Below are 17631 nucleotides of genomic sequence, written 5' to 3'. Positions count from 1 at the left end.
AATTCATTGCAAAATATGAAGTGAAAGCCCTCTTGTCAATGTAATCAAGGCTGGCAACAGATCTGTTCAATGAGAGTTAAAACTGACCTGGAAATAAAAGTTAAAGTAGGAAATCATTATGACAAGTACCAATTACTGTCAACACTGTACAAATGTACATGATACTCTAATCTACTGATGTAAAAACAATTCTTATGGGACAACTTAGACAATGGAACAGCTAATTGGAGTTTTTGTCCTATTTTTTGCATAACCAAAAACATGATGAATCATCTGTGATCTTAAGCTTAGGTTTCTCCACATATAGAGTGAGAACTTAAACTTGTGAATATTAAGCAATCTGAGGATTGTTTCTACATTTTTATGATTTCTTTCCACATCTTTTTGCAGTTGTCTCACCAATATTGATCAGTGACTCACCTTTGTTGAATCTTTCCAAAGCAGTCAACTTTGTAAAAGAGGTCTTTTTATATAACTCATCAGTTTAATTAAAAAAATTATAAGGGGAAAATAACAATAAAAATCTGATTCAGAGATAAATAACTGATATGATAATCACAACTGTGGTATGTTGACTGTCAATCCAAGGTTTTGGAGTTCCCATGATTGTTCATCATCTTCTGTTTTCATATATGCTTTAATGGGAAATTAAGTCAGTCTTAGGGTTCCTAGTCAGTCATCATGTAAACTGGAAGTATGTTTTTTTTTAATAAAATAGGTATTATTTCACATAAGTCAATGCAAGGTTGAAACAGTGTTTTAGGAATTAATGTTCATGATTCCTGATGACACAAAATATACAGAAATTATAAGCGTGGAGAGGACACAGTGAAAGAGATATAGTCTTTCCTGTTCATTTGAGCCTCCAAAGAATTTTATATTTCTCTAAAAATTAGGTCAAGTGAAAAACCTGTGAATGATTAATTTAAAATGGAAAACACCAGGTAAGGTCACTTTATGTTGCCTACCCAGACATGATTGCTAAACCACATCAAAAGACTAGTCAATGCAAAGAACTTTAAATATAAAATCAACTTATCATGTTGAAGGTACTTTCAATTTTCTTAGAAACTTCCTAGACTTAAACAATATACTACATTCTATTTGGTCCTTTTTATTTTTTTGGTTTTTATTCATTTATACATTCAGCTATTATTTATTTATTTATTTATGGTCCTGGGGATTGAACCCAGTTATTGTACAACTGAGCTATACCCACAGTGCTTTTTATGTTTTATGTTGAGACATAGTCTTGCTAAGTTGCCCAGGGTGTCCTTGAACTTGCAATTTTCCTTCTCAGTCTCCTCAGTAGCTGGAATTACAGGTATATGCCACCGTGCCTGGCTAGGATAGGTCTTAATCTAATATAACTGGCATCCTCAAAAAAATTCCAGAAACTAAACAGAGCACAGAGCAAAGAGGATGTCAAGTCACAGGGAGAATAGCATCTACAGCTAAGGCATGCCTGAGGCTACTAGAAGCTAGTAGAGAAGCATTGAACAGATTCTCCCTCGAAGTCACAGAGGAACCCGTCCTGATGCCACCTTAATTTCCACCTTCTGAACTCCAGAGCTGTGAGACAATACATTTCTCTGGTTTAAGCCACCTAGTTTATGGTACGTTTTTGTTGTTGTTTATTATCTGACCCTCATCCTCCCTTGCCCCAGAACAGAGGGTTGAACTCAGGTTTGCTCTAACACTGAGCTACATCGCTAACTTTTTTTAAAAATTATTTATCTTTTTTTTTTCTAAATTTTGAGACAGGGTCTTGATAAGTTGCCCATGCTTGCCTCAAACTTGCAACCTTCTGCCTCATCCTTCCTACTAGCTGGGATTCATAGGCATGTGCCACTGAGTCCAGCTATTCTATTCAGTCTTTTAGGAAAAAATATTTCTAAAAATATTCCAATAGATTACAAACAGGATGAAATATGCCTCTAGATCATCAGAGAATTAATCAAACTGTATCTTGAAAAAGTTAAAGTTAACAAAATATAATAGAGATATAATGTAAAGTAATATAGACATAAATACATTTTATAATCAAATTATGATTAAACAGAAAAGCATCTCGCAAAAGAGTTTATGAGCTCTCCCCCTAAATTCAATGTAAATTCATAAACTTAGTTCTTAAACTAATTATCACTGCTAGCACTCTTTCACCTACCTACAGCCAAGCACTAGGTAACCTCCTTCTGCATATTCACAACTCTTGTTATCAGACTCCTTTGTCAGACCAGAGCTGCCTTGGTTCAAGTCGTGGAATTTCAGTTTCATTCTTAGGCTACAAATGCTTCTACCAAATGTATGTTATAATAAAGTTGCCAGAATCTGAGTGGTTATAATTCTGTTTTCCTACAAATTCCATTTCCAAACAACAAAAATAAAGTTTTGAGCTTGGTTTCTTCATTTAAAACTTACACTTAAGCAACTGTTTCGATACAGTATAGATACCTTCTCAGATACATTTTTACTTGATTTACAAATGGAGTGATGACAATGTCAACAAAGGAAAACAGAATCATCTGAAACCCTGAATCTCATTATACTAATAGATAATTATTGCCAGGACAATTATTAATAATAACACTAAAAATAAAAAAAAATGCAGGATTGAACAAATACTCTACATGTCAATAACAACAACAAAAGTCATGAAGTCAACTCAATCAGCTATTTGGGAATACCTTTTGCAGCCCTCATGATTAAGAAAAACCCTAAACATGATATCTTGATGATGTTAATTCTATAAGAATGTGATGATGTTTAGATGAAACCTAAACATTTTAAATCTCAAATATGTACCTCTACAAATTCAAAGCTCTACTGATTTGCAATTTATTTTATTTGAAGGTAGTATTAATAAGTTTATTCACTAGGAAGCACTTTTGGCACCCAACCTCCAAATATCATCTAGGGAGAACATATACCAGATGCCACATTTTCACACAACTATGAGCCACATACTATGCATATATGGTGTCTAAAACTTCATATTCTCTTCAATCAATAATTTTTTTCCAAAAAATCTTTATATTGAATTCTTACTATGTTGAATGTAATACACAGGCATATTGGTAGAAATAAATGAAAGAAATAGTTTCCACCCTCAAGGAGTTTACAATCTAGTGGGATTAACTTCAAATAATTACACTGGCAGAATTAAGCCAGCATCAAGGGCTAGTCCCAATTTAGATGAAAATTTGGGGCCACCATCATAATGGGATGGGCATCTTGGAAGGAGACTGAGTTTATTTTCACATGGGAAAAATGGGAATCATGGTAGCCAGTGGTTCACTTGTGACAGTCTCCAAGGATGACTGCCATCAGTCCCTCTGCTTTTTATACATGTTCCGCATACCAAGAAATAGAGAATAATTCCCTTCTCCTTGTATCTTGGCTAACCTTAGTGACTTCCTTGACCAAAAGAAGTAGTAGAAATGACCTTTAGGACTTCCATGTGAGGTCCTAAGAAGCCTTGAAGTTTCTACCCAGAAAACTCTCAGGTATCTAACTCTTGGACCTTATTCTCAGAAAGTGCCACCACAGTTAAGGAAGCCACATCATATGAAGAGGCCACATGTGAGCACAGGCAGTTGACAGCTCAACTCAACTCAGCCAATGAGCAGCAGCAACATTCAGCAATGGGAGAGAGTCCTCTTGGACCCAGCCCTGTTAAGCATTTGGGGAATTCCATTCCCAATCTGTAATTGACTGTAACAGTATGAGAGACCCTAAGCAAGAACTGGCCAGCAATTCTACAGAATCCCAGGAGAGATAGTAAACTGTATTGAAGGCATTAAGTTTTAGGATAGACTGCTTAGGCAATAGACTACTAAAACATTTGATTATCAGGTCACACTTTCTTCAATAGGCAATAAGTCCCTGGAGAATACTGAGACAATAACTTTCTCAGAGCTCTGCTTTGGGGTAGATTCCTCTAATAATTACATGTAATAATGAGGGTCATAGAGAAACTGAACACAAAAAGGGCAAGAAGCCACTACAATAGTTCAAGCAAAGCCAAAGAGTAATAGGAAAAAGAGTATGGATATCAGAGATGAATAGGGGTAAAATCCAAAGACTCCAATTGGTAAAATTTAAGAACAGAAGGCAGAGGTCAAAGTGATTTCTAGGGTTACAGAACTGAGACAACCAAAAACACAGTAATTCTATTAATCAGGATTAGTCAAAAGGCATATATGAAGAAAATCAGAGGAAATTAAGTTTTAAGTGCTGGGAGGTCAATAAGGTAGAATCATTCAATAACCAAATGGCATTGGGACATAGAGTGCTTTTTATGAAATGAAATACTTTTTATATCTGGTTGATATGTGAAGTCACCCAAAGCCCAGAAAATATTGACTTTCATTGTGTCTTCACAGTGTAACAGGTTTCTTTTCAAGTTAATCTCTTTTCTTGGCAGGACAGATGGAGGGAGAGGGGACGGAAAGAGGGAAGGAGGGAGAAAAAGATAGATGCATAGAATAGCTTTCCAACAAATACATTACTAAAAATTGAAAGCACTTAAAAGCAAATTTATAATAGTAGTTTAAACAAATTAATCTCAAACTGAAACAGCTTGCTATGTTTTAAACGTGCCCCTACCCCAACCCCCTGCAATGTTCATGTATTGGAAACTTAATCCCCAATGCAACAATATTGACAGGTGAGACCTTTAAAAGGTGATTAGGTCCCGAGGCCTCTGCTCCCCACCATAAAAGAATTAATGGTTATCACAAGAGAAGGTTAGTTAGCTTGCCAGTGAGTTCCTGATAAAATGATGGGTTTAGACCTTCCCCTACCCTCTTTCTTTGGCAGGCTCTCCTGCCATTTCACCTTCCACCTAGGAATGATACAGCCAGAAAGCCATTGCCAGATGCAGCCTCTCCATCTCAACTTTTTGGGCTTCAATACTATAAGCCAAATGCATTTCTGAACACTATAAATTACTTAGCCTGGTATTTTGTTACAGTAGCAAATCAAACCAAGACAAATTTTCTACTTAAAAGTTAAATTCTTCCAAGTCCCCAATCTTGCAAGTCTTTCTATTAAGTTGTTTGTAAACAGTGTCTGTAGAAAATTATGAATGTAAAGAAACAAAAACATCTACTATATTTAAGGATTCTTTATGGCTAGACAATTTATGACTTGCTCAAGGGGCCCTAACTTTAACTCTTAATAGTAACTGTGTATTCTACACAAAAACTATAAAATTCACACATTACATAGCTCACATAACCTAGTGAACTAAATACAAAGATGTATATTACACTAGGTTATAGCTATAATTAATGTTGCCAATGCCATGATAAAATAATTTATACCTATTTAAATCCTATGGGTTTAAATTAGTGTTTCTCACTAATTTTTATATTATCACTAAGGACTTGTTTCAAACTGTATGCTTTCTAATCAATCACCATATAGTTTTAATACCTCACATAACCTATTTATCTGTTTTATACTATATTTGTGCTTTATATTAACAAAAATAAGATATTTTACAAATCCCTCCAAATTTTCACCCTCCTGGGAAGAATATCTCTGTCATTGTGAATACATGGTTTATTTAGGTTAATAATTTGATGCTTAAATAGAAACTATATTTATAATTAAAATAAAGCTAAGCCCTTGAGCATTATGGAAGAATAAGAGAAAGACTCATAGCCATACTTCTAAAATCTCTAAATAATAACTGAGATCAGTAATTATTTAATGTGCAGCACACATTCATTTGAAAGGTCACTATCATTATTCTTCACTGATTTTCCTAAACAATCAGTAATGAAAGTAATTTGTGGCTAATAAGTTAAATGTAGATTTTATAACCAAAAATAAAAACTTCTATTAATAAAGTTCTCAAGTACAAAATGGACAAAATACATAAAAATAAGAATCTGACAATCAGAAGAATTCCCAATTTACCTAATTGTGAAAATGGCACTGACATTTGATAGAAAAGTACTAGAAAAAAAATAATAAGAGGAAGAACATTATTTAAACACAAACTGTTTTACAAAAAAAAATATTAAAAAGCAATCACTTTACTAATAACCTTTAGAACTCTATTTGTTTATCTATAATTAAAACTCCTCAATACTAAGGTTCAAAGATAATGTTTCCTTAATTATACCATAATTTTCTGAATTTCTCCCTGTAACATAACTAAGGATAAATTATCAATTATTGCTGGCGAAGGTTAGAACATTAAAGGAAGGAAAAAATTACAGGAATATATTTCTTTCTTTGACCCATTTTGACCCCAGCCCACCTCATCCCACCCACACCAATATGTATCTAGAACAAAAATAAGAGATAGAGATAGAGTGTAAATTACTTAGAGTAAATATTTATTATTCTTTCAGGAAGCAAATCAAAAGATCTTTCCCCCAACAAAACATAAAAAAAAGAAAAAGTTAATAGGAGGATTATGTCTAAAGCCAAATAGGCTACCAACACTCTAGATTATTAGGGATATAATACAGACATACAACCTCAAATGTATTAAACATTGCTTAGTTAAAAATTAAGGATATATTTTAAAATTTTATTATTGGTCTTTCTTTCAGTGTCATTATTTTTTCATCCTATGACCTTGCAGCCTGAAAGCTTTAAAACTTCAGTAATGTTGGTGATAATGTTAGAATTACTAAAAATCACTTCTCTTGTTCTAAGGTCTAAGCTGTATAAGTCTTAAGTCTCTACTGAAAAAAATTAGACCACTAAGGCATTAGTCTATTCTTAACCAAACCCCAACTTTACTAGCAGTTGCAAATATAATCTAATACTTTCATTCCACTTATTTTTAATAAAGCATAGTTAATTAAAATCATGAACTCTTCAAAATTAGTTTTTTATTCTTCAATTTTTAAAGAGGTGACAATTCCTCAATTAAGATGGTAAAGAGTTACACTACAAAACATGCTACATGTCCGGATGCACTGCATGACAGAATAATATTTAGCCATTAAAAATAGGTACCTTGGTGGTGAAAGAATGACTAATAAAAATAGAGCACACTTCTCTATAAATCAGAGGTAGCCACCAATTAAATGCCCTAGTTTTTGTTAATAAACAAATTTACCATAAGTTAATGTTGCTAAAAACAAAGCAGTCTGACTAACAAAATGACAATTTTCTAGTGAACAATTTATAGAAGGAAAACTGACAGTATTTTAATATATATAATAATAATAATATATAATATTAACACATATAACAATAATATTATAATATATATATATATATATGTCTATGTATATATATAAAAACAAAAGTAGGATTAGGGATTAATAGAAACCAGTAAATGACATGAGAGGTTAATCATGAAAGGATATAATCGAAAGTAATCAAAATTACAAAGGGCATTTTTTAATCACAAGCTACACACCATACTTTATAGTTTAGAAAAATATTCTTCTAGTAGTTTATTTAGCAATGTATCAACTACTGTGTTAGCTACTAGTATTAAACATGAAAGAGTTAAGGAAGAAAATATATTTCTTCAAACAGAAATTTGGAAATTAATGAATTGATTAAATTGAATATTAACTCAAAATACATGCTGTCTAAAAACCAAAGTATGAAAGCCAAAAAAAAGTCAGAAAAACGGCAAAAATTTATAAGAAATTACAAATTTACCTTGGCTCCTGTATACTCGGTTTTATTACATGGTTTTGTGGCAGAGAATCTTGTGATTTTTGTATTGAACTCTATAAAAAGTGAAAAATAATTTATTTTATTTTTAAAACAAAATCAGCTATGCAATAGTACTATGCAAACATCTTTAAAAGGGTACAACAGGAAAAGAAATTTTTCTCAAGCTACATAATGTACATCAAAATTCAAAGTAAATAATCTGTGAATATGTATGTGCATTTGCACACAAATATGTTCAGACTTCAAGCACAACATACATGATCACAGCTAGAGTACACAATGAGTCATTCCACTTAGGAACCAAATCAAAATTCTAGACAAAATTCTGCAAAAAGATTTACTATTTTACTTCTTTATCATATGTTTCATATCTGTAAGAAATATATGTCCATTTCTTATAAATTTTACTTTAAAATGAAAATGTATGATCATTGCTTGATTACAAGTATCAGTCTATAAAATTATTACAGCTGCATCTGATTCCAGATGTGTAAACTCAAATTACATATAAAATTCAAAAACCCAATATTCATCATAGAGTCTTATGATAAACAAATTTTAATTTAAAAATATCTGATGTGAGATGCAGTGGTACATGCCTATAATCCCAGCACCTAGAGGGGATGGCAAGTTTGACATCAGCCTGGGCAACTTAACAAGACACTATCTCAAAATAAAAAAGACTAGGGATGTAGCTCAGTAGTAGAGTGTCCCAGGTTCAATTCTAGTACTTCAAAAATAAATAAGTGATTAAAATAAAAATATCTGAGTTAAATGAAGTTAAAAGAGGATTATACTCAATCATATTCTGTCTTTCCTGCTGCAGAACAGCATGTTCTACCTTTCAGGACATTTTGTTATAATAGTTTTTCTGATCCTAACGACAGACAAGGCAAGACATACATTACATACATATGATAAATGAATGAGGGCCCATAAAAGGTAAGTAACTTTTTCAAGGACCATACAACCAGGGCTGAGGCTAATAGCTCATAATCCCTTTAACACTGCTCTACTGCTAATATACTTAAGCATTGCACATAGCATTCAATGGACTTATCTAGAAACCAGAATACCATTCAAACCTCAAGTTTATCAAGAACAGTTAAAGGGGATGGTGTTGTAGCTCAGTGGTAGAGCATTTGCCTAGCATGTGTGAGGCGATGGGTTTGATTCTCAGCATCACATAAAAATAAATAAATAAATAGATGTGTTATGTCCAACTACAACTAGAAGAAGAAGAAGAAAAGAGGAAGAGGAAGAAGGGGAGGAAGAAGAGGAAAAAGAGAAGGAAGAAGAAGAAGAAGAGGTTCAGGACTTTAAAAAATTCAAATATGAAGAGGTTTCTAATTTAGCCAAACAGAATAACTAATTACATTATACAACTGCCTTACAATATACCTTAAAAGTGTTCTAAAAATCTATATTTTTTAACTTGAAATAAGTTCATGGTGTTATTTTTCAGTCTAAGATCTAGTCAGAACAAAATACATATTAGAAACAAAGTGCAGATACACTTATAGAAAAGAAGAATATGAGTTAAATTGTATCAAGTGATAAGTTTTTTAAAATAATGTGCAAAGTAATCATTTGAGTTCAATATCATTTTTCATTCAATGTCATTTCTCATTCCATTTTCTAATCCAAGAACTAAAGAATCATAATTTTTATGATGACAATAAAAGAGATCAACTAACCATCTCTAGGAGGGGATCAGATGAGTAAGACTCAAATGTGGGTTTGTTTTTCAAAATAAGAAGAAATGCAGAATCTCCAATAATCTTCTCCAAAGCAAGTAATGAATGAAAGAGTCTGTAAACCAAAAATTTTATTAGTCAGAAAATTAAAAACCATGCAGACATTGTTTTCAGCTTCTTTACTAATGGTCATACCACCAATACCATCATCTTTGTGTTCACAAAAGGAAATCTATAATAAATATATAACAAAGTGTCTCTTTGTTCCCCAAAACTGAGACTTAGGGGAAAAATGGTTAATCAGAAACTATCACTGCTAAGGATTTATTTAAAATAAAAAACATTTTGTTTATACCTGAAACATATTACCTTATTCAAATCTATAATAAATATATAACAAAGTGTCTCTTTGTTCCCCAAAACTGAGACTTAGGGGAAAAATGGTTAATCAGAAACTATCACTGCTAAGGATTTATTTAAAATAAAAAACATTTTGTTTATACCTGAAACATATTACCTTATTCAAACCTTTTATACTTTCTTTGACTACCATTTCAAATAGTAAGAATACCCAGTATTATCACCCCAAAAACTATAAGGTAGTCTACCAAAAAGCAATAATTTTCTCTTTTACTTTAAACTTCAACAAAGTTAAAACAGTGATGAAATAAAATATTAATCAGTATAAAACCATTTCCCAAGAATTAAAGGTGATATTTTGTCAACCTTAGTCTCATGTTATTGTACAAGAGAAAAGTGAAGAAGAGTTTCTCATTAATCTGGATAATGAAATTGTTTTCATTTTTGGTATTTTTCTTGGCCCTTGAAATTAATGTCTTCAAGTTGTTAATTTTATATCTGATGAACTAAAGGATTTTAAGAGTCTATTGATCTATGATCAGTTCTGAAATATAACCTCAGTACATCACCAGCCATTGCTGAAGAAATATATATTGGGAAAAAATCTTGCTCAAAGTTCTGTTTTTTGTTTCAAAATTAATCACACTTCTTGAAGGCTTCACACATCGGGCATCCTTAAGTAAATGCACAATAGAGAAATCTATGGAGAAGCCTCATTGTGTACCAATCAATCATCACAATGCATTTATTATCCTTATAGAGTCATTGTCTCATTTTCTCCAATACAGGAATCCATTCTTTCAAGTATTTCTGTTGTCATGCAACAACAACAAAGTTAATAAAACAATTAGAAGTACCTTTTGTTTTATAGAACAAGATCAATAAGTTATTAATTAAATACATTTACACAGCAAATCTATAACTGTAATATGAAAATTTTATGGTTTTGAATTCATTCCATTATCTAGTTAAATTTTTCAGTATATTCAAATACACTATTTGAATAATACTTCCAATACTATTAAGTGTTTTCACCAGACTAAACAACCACATAAATGAATACAGATCAGTGATGGAAACAACTCCCTCAGCCTAAGTTTGTTTCTATTATCTACATAGTTATCTTCATTAGGCAGCATGAACTTACAGAATAAAAGTCACATCCTCTTACAGCTAAAATCACACATATATAACAATATATTACAGAGTCCTAATTAAACTGAGGAAAGCCACAAATCAACATGGCACACATGCCACCTTCTAATGCAATGAGCATTAAAAACTATAGCAGAATATGTCCCAAATGCTTTCTCAGGACGTATAAAACTGTTTTGTTTAAAACCAAAGAAAATGGAACAGTAAATAAGTTTGAGAAACACTGGATGAAAGAAAATTTTAAATGTTAAATCATTTTATTAGTATATGGAATTTCTCAGAGATTCTAACTTTCAAACATGCACTTACCCTATTAATATGGAACACTATTCAGGGAAAATCACTTAGGAATCACAGCTTTCTAGTTTGCTATCACTACTGTTGTTTAAACAGATGGCATCATGTCTGTCATTCAACAGTTTGATCTATATGTTTAGGACCCTCATGCTCAGCTGTTGTTCAGTTTTTCCAACCTACATTATTTACAACTTAGGAATAAAAAAGGGGAAGAATTCTAAAACCTTTTGTAACTGGTCTCATTACCATTTCTTCTCTCCTTTCAGCTAAGCCTCACTCTCTACCTTTAAGCTGAACATCCATTATAAACACTGTCTGTAATTTATATATTCATGCCACAATTTAGAATTAACCTCAAAATATGCCATGATCTAGTCTTGTAGTTTATAGTTATATAAACACTGTAATACTACTGTTGAGAACATGATTCTGAGTTATTCTGGAATGGCAGAGGAAAGATAGAAGGGGCCTGGATCCCCTCTGACATTAAGGAGCCATCATACGTAACCCAGTTACCTGCTAACTTCTTTCACATAACATACTAACAATCAGGACAAGATTTATTCTGTTTGGGCTTGCTATTACTAGCAGTCAAATGTAATCCCTAACTCATATACTTGTACCCAATCTTTAGCCAATGTTTGAATGAACAGTACTCAACAGTCCATGTACAGAGAAAATGCTAGCTGCCTCTCAGTAATTCTCTAACTTGTGTTTTGAATTTCCTCTTTAAAATGTGCTAATGATCTGATAATTGTTTATGACTTTTCAATTGAAGTGTGAAGTACTTGCAAAGCAAATTTACAAATGTCAAGTACAATTTGAGAATTACTATGTCTTTTTTTTTTTCCTCTAACATACAATTCTCTATGGGGCTGTTTGTGTTTTGTTTTTTTTAAAGCTAAGAGCAATATAAAACATATTTAGGAATTAATGACATGCTCTGTAACAAAACTCAGGGACCTGTACTTAAATGTCTAATATGACAGCCAGAGAGAGCAAGTAGCAATGTAGTAGAGTGACTTCTCCATGTCTTCTTAGGAGCTCTGCCCTAGTCTTATTCAAAGCCTGACTTTTAACTCTCAATACCAAGGAGGAAGAAGCCAGTGAATAGGAAAAATGAAGGATATGACACTGCTTTCAAAAATGCTTTCTATAGCAAGAATATCAATATCACTATCATCTAATGAGTTGTTTACCTAAGACAAGCTCGATCTCAACATAAACAATATGCTGAAGAAAGTATATTTATCAAAAAATGAAGATATTCAAGATATTACCATGAATTTACTTTTGATTAACTTAAGTGAGAAAATGAAGCCTCAAGAATCTTTTTCCCCGATTCCTAAAAAACTAGTAAAATATTGTAACTAAAAACTTAAACACTTAATTATGATTAATAATATCAGTTGTAGATCAATTTTTAATGTTGATTTTATGAGCTCTGTATATTTTTCACAAAAGCAATCACTTTTTAAATCTATAACAAAATCACAGCACATTTTAATGATTTTAATATATTTTCAAAGCATAGCACTCTTGAAGAAAAAAAAATCTGGAAGAAGTAACAGTCTATACTATGGCAGAACAACAGTCATAATTCCTTTTCAATATGGGAATCCTCTCTGCAGTGTTTTAATAAACAGTGATCCAAACTCTAGCATAACAGAGATCTAACTATTACCTTTTCCACTATTGGGAAGCATTGTTCACTAAATCCTCAGCCTTTCCAAGTCAAAGTCTGTCCTCTTTGTTTCTAATTCTTTAACACAGATACAACTGAGCTTCTAATCCCTTACTTTTCTTAGCTTTTGGGACAATGGCTTTGATTTGGTATCAAATCAAAAAACCCAAGCCACCCTTCTGATTCCCAACTGATTACATCATCCATACAAGACATACTTTCTAGATCCTCTTTCCTGATTATGTTCTTCATTTCTGTTTTTTTTTTTTTTTGTCAGTGTGCCTTTAAAAACAAACCAAATATCCAAAAACAACAGAATATGAAATAGGATGAGATTAATTAAACTGCTCTATATACAATGAAGGGGAGGGTCTTTATCTCCCTGGATTTTAATGACGATTTATTTGATGCCGAATCCTTGATAAAGAAGATAACCCCAATTATCATGCTGTACTTAGGAGAAAACAGGATCAGTTTTATAATAACATTTTACTACTCTATTAGAGAAATGCACTGTAATCAAAAACTGGAGTAGTCAGGATGCCTCACTAGATTTTGTGAAAAAATGCCTTGAAAATTTTGCAATAGCAATACTTAGAAGAATATTATTATTATGTTCTGATATGCATTCTGATATGCATTAATAGCTCCATCTCAAGTCATAATTTTAAACTCAAATTTTTAAAAAGATTTTTAAAGACTATTTTTCTATAATTACATTACCTGGTACCATAATCCACAACTACCCAATCTTTAGCAGTTCCTGTGATAGCATCATGATGTTGAAACAGTCCCAAATTCCTTCTGGCTTCTGTCAGTGCCGTGTAATATGTTGATAAAAGAAATTTATTTATCTTGTATCTCTGAGCTTGTGTCTGGGCGAAATAGTAAATAATTTCAGCAGCCCTAATTGCATAAAAAAATCATTAGTTTTTATTTAGAAAACATTTTAGTGTATAATATAAAATATATTACATTGGTTTTTTTCTTCTTTTTTTATTTTTATTTTTTTGTTTGTTTGGTTGGTTGGTCGGGTTATTTTTGTTTGTTTTTGTTTTTTGATACCAGTGACTGAACTCAGGGGTTCTTAAATACTAAGCCACATCCACAGCCTTTTTTCTTTCTTTTTTTTAATATTTTATTTTGACACAGAGTCTTGCTAAATTGCTTAGAGCCTTTCTAAATTGCTGAGGCTGGCTTTGAATTTGTAATCCTCCTGCTTTAGTATCCTGAGGTGTTGGGATTACAGATGTGTGCCACCATGCCTGGCCTACACTGATACTTTTTAATGTGTTTTTAAAAAATTCCACAATCTCAGTACAAAGAATTTATACAAAAGATACCAATGATAAAAATTTTTACAAAACCACCAATTATTCAAATTTTCAATCATCAAAGACCAACATGTTATACTGATTTTGGAGGTCCTTGTTCTAGAGAATCTTAGAAAGAAGTCAGCCCCTGTTGGTAGCTGACAATATAAATTGGGCAAGTTTATATATATATATTGGGAAATATATTGGGAAAGTTTTATATAGCAGAAAGAATTGAAAAATATCTCTTCCCTTCTGTTCTCCAAGATATAGACCAGGAACATCATCAGAACACATTTATTCTTAATCCTGTACAATAAAAAAGAAGCAATGTCCCAGAGGTTTGGGAGGCAGAGGTAAGAGGATCATGAGTTCAATGCCAGACTCCGCAAAAGCAAGGTGCTAAGCAACTCAGTGAGACCTTGTCTGTAAATAAAATACAAAAATCGGGCTGGGGATGTGGCTCAGTGTTTTGCGTTGAGTGCTTCTGAGTTCAATCCTCCTTACCAAAACAAAGAGAGAAGTGATGGTAGGAAAAACTGCATGGTACTGAGAGTCAGATGCTGAGAGGTGCAGGAAGTGATACTCAATAGCAGCTCAGGGACAATGGCACATTTCAGTTTTAAATAACATAAAATAAATGAGAAATGAAAATAGGATGTTTTTCTCATTTACCCTACAGAAGAAATTAAAAAAAAAAACTTTCAGAATAGATTGGGGGCAAGAATATAAAGTTCATGATTTCCACCTTTATTTTTTACATCAGAAGAGACAGTTCAAGATAGGTTTCTTTTAAGATAATGCTAAGTGAAATTAGCCAACCCCCAAAAAACAAATGCCAAATGTTTCTCTGATATAAGGAGGCTGACTCATAGTGAGGTAGAGAGAGGAAGCATGGAGGAATTGACGAATTCTAGATAGGGCAGAGGGGTGGGAGGGAAAGGAGGGGGAAGGGGATTAACAAGAATGGTGGAATGTGATAGACATCATCATTCAAAATGAAGACACGAATTGGTGTCCTCATACTTTATATACAATCAGAGATATGTGCTATATACATGTAGTAAGAATTGTAATGCATTCTGCTGTCACTTATTTTTTTTTTAATCAAAAAAGATATGCTTCTTTAAAAGTGTTTTAAAAGGAGATATGGCTTAATGGAGAGAAAAAAAGAAGAAGGTACTATGGGTTAAACAGGTTAAGCTCAATGGAGAAAAAATCAAGGCAAGTTTAAAAAAATGTATCAAGATTCAGGGAAAAAAATATTAGAGATGGTTTATAAAAAGTGATGATGGATTTCTCAAAATTATAGAAATAAATAAAAGACAGTAAACAATCTCCACTTTAAAATTCTAACGCTTACAAAAATCAAAGTATGAGAATCAACAGGTGGAATGAAGTAAAGGCTGTGTGTATGTCCATATACATCCATGGCAAATATTCTTGGTTTTGAAAAGAGTACATACAAATATATAAACCAAAATATTAAACAGATTTTCAAATATTCTTTATACTCTTCTATTTTTACTTAATTTTATAAATGATGATGAAATATTACTATTTTCAGGCAATAAATTTATTTGCAAATAAATTAATACATTTGGAAATTCAAAACTAGTGTATACCTTTTTGCTTTGTTTTGTTTTAAAGCAGAATTTTCAAAATAAATTTGTAGCTTTGAATATATTTAATAAATCTATTTATAACTCTTTTCCACTAAAAAAAATGCTTCACATTTAAAAATCACTAATTCAGTGGGCTGAAAGAATCTATATTATTTAGTACTTATTCTATTTCATTATAGAAAATTTAGAGTTATATGACATATAACTGATCATTCCAAGTCTCTAAAATTTATGAGCTCTATTTTATTATAAATATAGGATATATTCTTCTCTTATATCCCAAATACTAGTGAAATGTTGGGATTTTGAAATACTGTTAAGAGAAGCATGACAAAAACAGACACTGATATACCAAAGCAAATTCTTGAAGAAATTCACAATTTTTATTAAAAGGCTTTTTAAAAACAGAACCCACAAGTATATGAAAGAGGATAGGTAAAATTCAACTTGCTGTTTTTTTGTTTTTGTTTGCTATGCTGGGACTAAAAACAGAGCCTCATGCACACTAGGCAAGTGCTCGGCCACTAAGCTATACCTTTGTCTCTCTCTCTCTCTCTCTTTTTTTTTTTTTTTTTTTTTTTGAGGCAGGGTCTCCCTAAATTGCCTAGGCTAGCCTTGAACTAAGTCTTTGTTATTTTTAAATTTTAAATTGCCCAGGCTGGCCTCAAACTTGCAATCCTCTTGACTTAGCCTCCTGAGTTGCTGGGATTACAGGAATACACTGCCCACTACGGAGCTGTAGTAATTTGTTTTTTGTTGTTTCGTTTGTTTGTTTTTGTGGTTCTAGGGGTTGAACACAGGACTTTGTGCATGCAAGGCAAGCACACTACTAACTGAGCTATATCCTCAGCCCCCAAATTTATTTTTTAATACTAAGATTCATCATAAAAATTAATTACTCTATTGGGTTATAGGCAGTGACAAAATCTTGGGAGCCTCTGGTATAATTTAATTTTACCAAAAAAAAAAAAAAGTTAGAATCAATTACTCAGAATTATACTCCCTAATATGGTAGACATCTAGCTATAGACATTTAATAAGCAACTTAGAGAGACCCTGTCTCAAAATAAAAGCTAAAAAGGACTGGGAATATGGCTCAGTGATTAAGCACCCCTGGATTCAATCCCTGGTAGCAGAAAATAAAAAAGATGAAATTAAGAATTCACATAATTCTTAATAATCCTCTATCACACTGATCACATTTCAAGTGCTCAGTAGTTACAGCTATCATAGTGCACAATGGAGAATAGAACCTTTCATTAGAGACATGTCATACTACTAAACAGTAATTCATTCAAATTTCTACTGGATGGTACTGTTTCAATGTTTTTATATTTTCTATTGACTTTTTAAATCTTCTCTGAATAAGTTTACTTTTTCAACAAATTCCTCTGCCTCTCCTATTGATTCTCATTCCTTTCAAATTGTGTTCTTCTAAGCTGAAAATAATGCCTACAGAAATGTGTTTCTATAAGGCTGGGGTTGTGGCTCAGTGGTAGAGCACTTGCCTAGAAATGTGTTTCTATAAATAAACTAAAATAGAGCCTCTACAATTCTCCCATATATGAAATAAATCAGTTTTAGACTATGCACATGGAAACCCACTTTGGGCTGCTGGGTGGCCCATTTGCTTATCTGAAGCTTATCTATGTTTCCAACAATTGGGTCTGCCAGATCATTGGCCTGCAGACACACATGATGGTGTCATGAATACTAATACGGTATGCAAACAATACAAGAAAATGAATTAGAAAAATACAAAACACAGAACTCAAGAAAATTCAACTTAGAACAATATAAGCCACTTTTCTCCTTCCAGAACAAAAACCCACTGTAAT

The 17631-nt window shown here is 32.2% G+C and overlaps 1 protein-coding gene across 2 annotated transcripts in view; it reads right to left on the bottom strand.

Moving 5' to 3' along the window:
• Nucleotides 1-17631, bottom strand: part of Man2a1 (mannosidase alpha class 2A member 1) — a 162838-nt gene that overhangs the window by 65745 nt on the left and 79462 nt on the right. For both annotated transcript variants that reach the window (XM_005327222.5, XM_078045497.1), the window contains exons 10-12: nt 13579-13761; nt 9360-9474; nt 7645-7715 (exon numbers count right to left, since the gene is read on the bottom strand). In XM_005327222.5, the coding sequence (XP_005327279.1) occupies nt 7645-7715; nt 9360-9474; nt 13579-13761 (369 nt within the window). The remainder of the gene's footprint in view (nt 1-7644; nt 7716-9359; nt 9475-13578; nt 13762-17631) is intronic.

Source organism: Ictidomys tridecemlineatus, chromosome 1 (assembly GCF_052094955.1).
Source record: "Ictidomys tridecemlineatus isolate mIctTri1 chromosome 1, mIctTri1.hap1, whole genome shotgun sequence".
In the NCBI taxonomy this organism is placed as follows: domain Eukaryota; kingdom Metazoa; phylum Chordata; class Mammalia; order Rodentia; family Sciuridae; genus Ictidomys; species Ictidomys tridecemlineatus.
The sequence above is the reverse complement of the archived record's forward strand: the minus strand, read 5'-3'. Positions and strand labels throughout refer to the sequence as shown.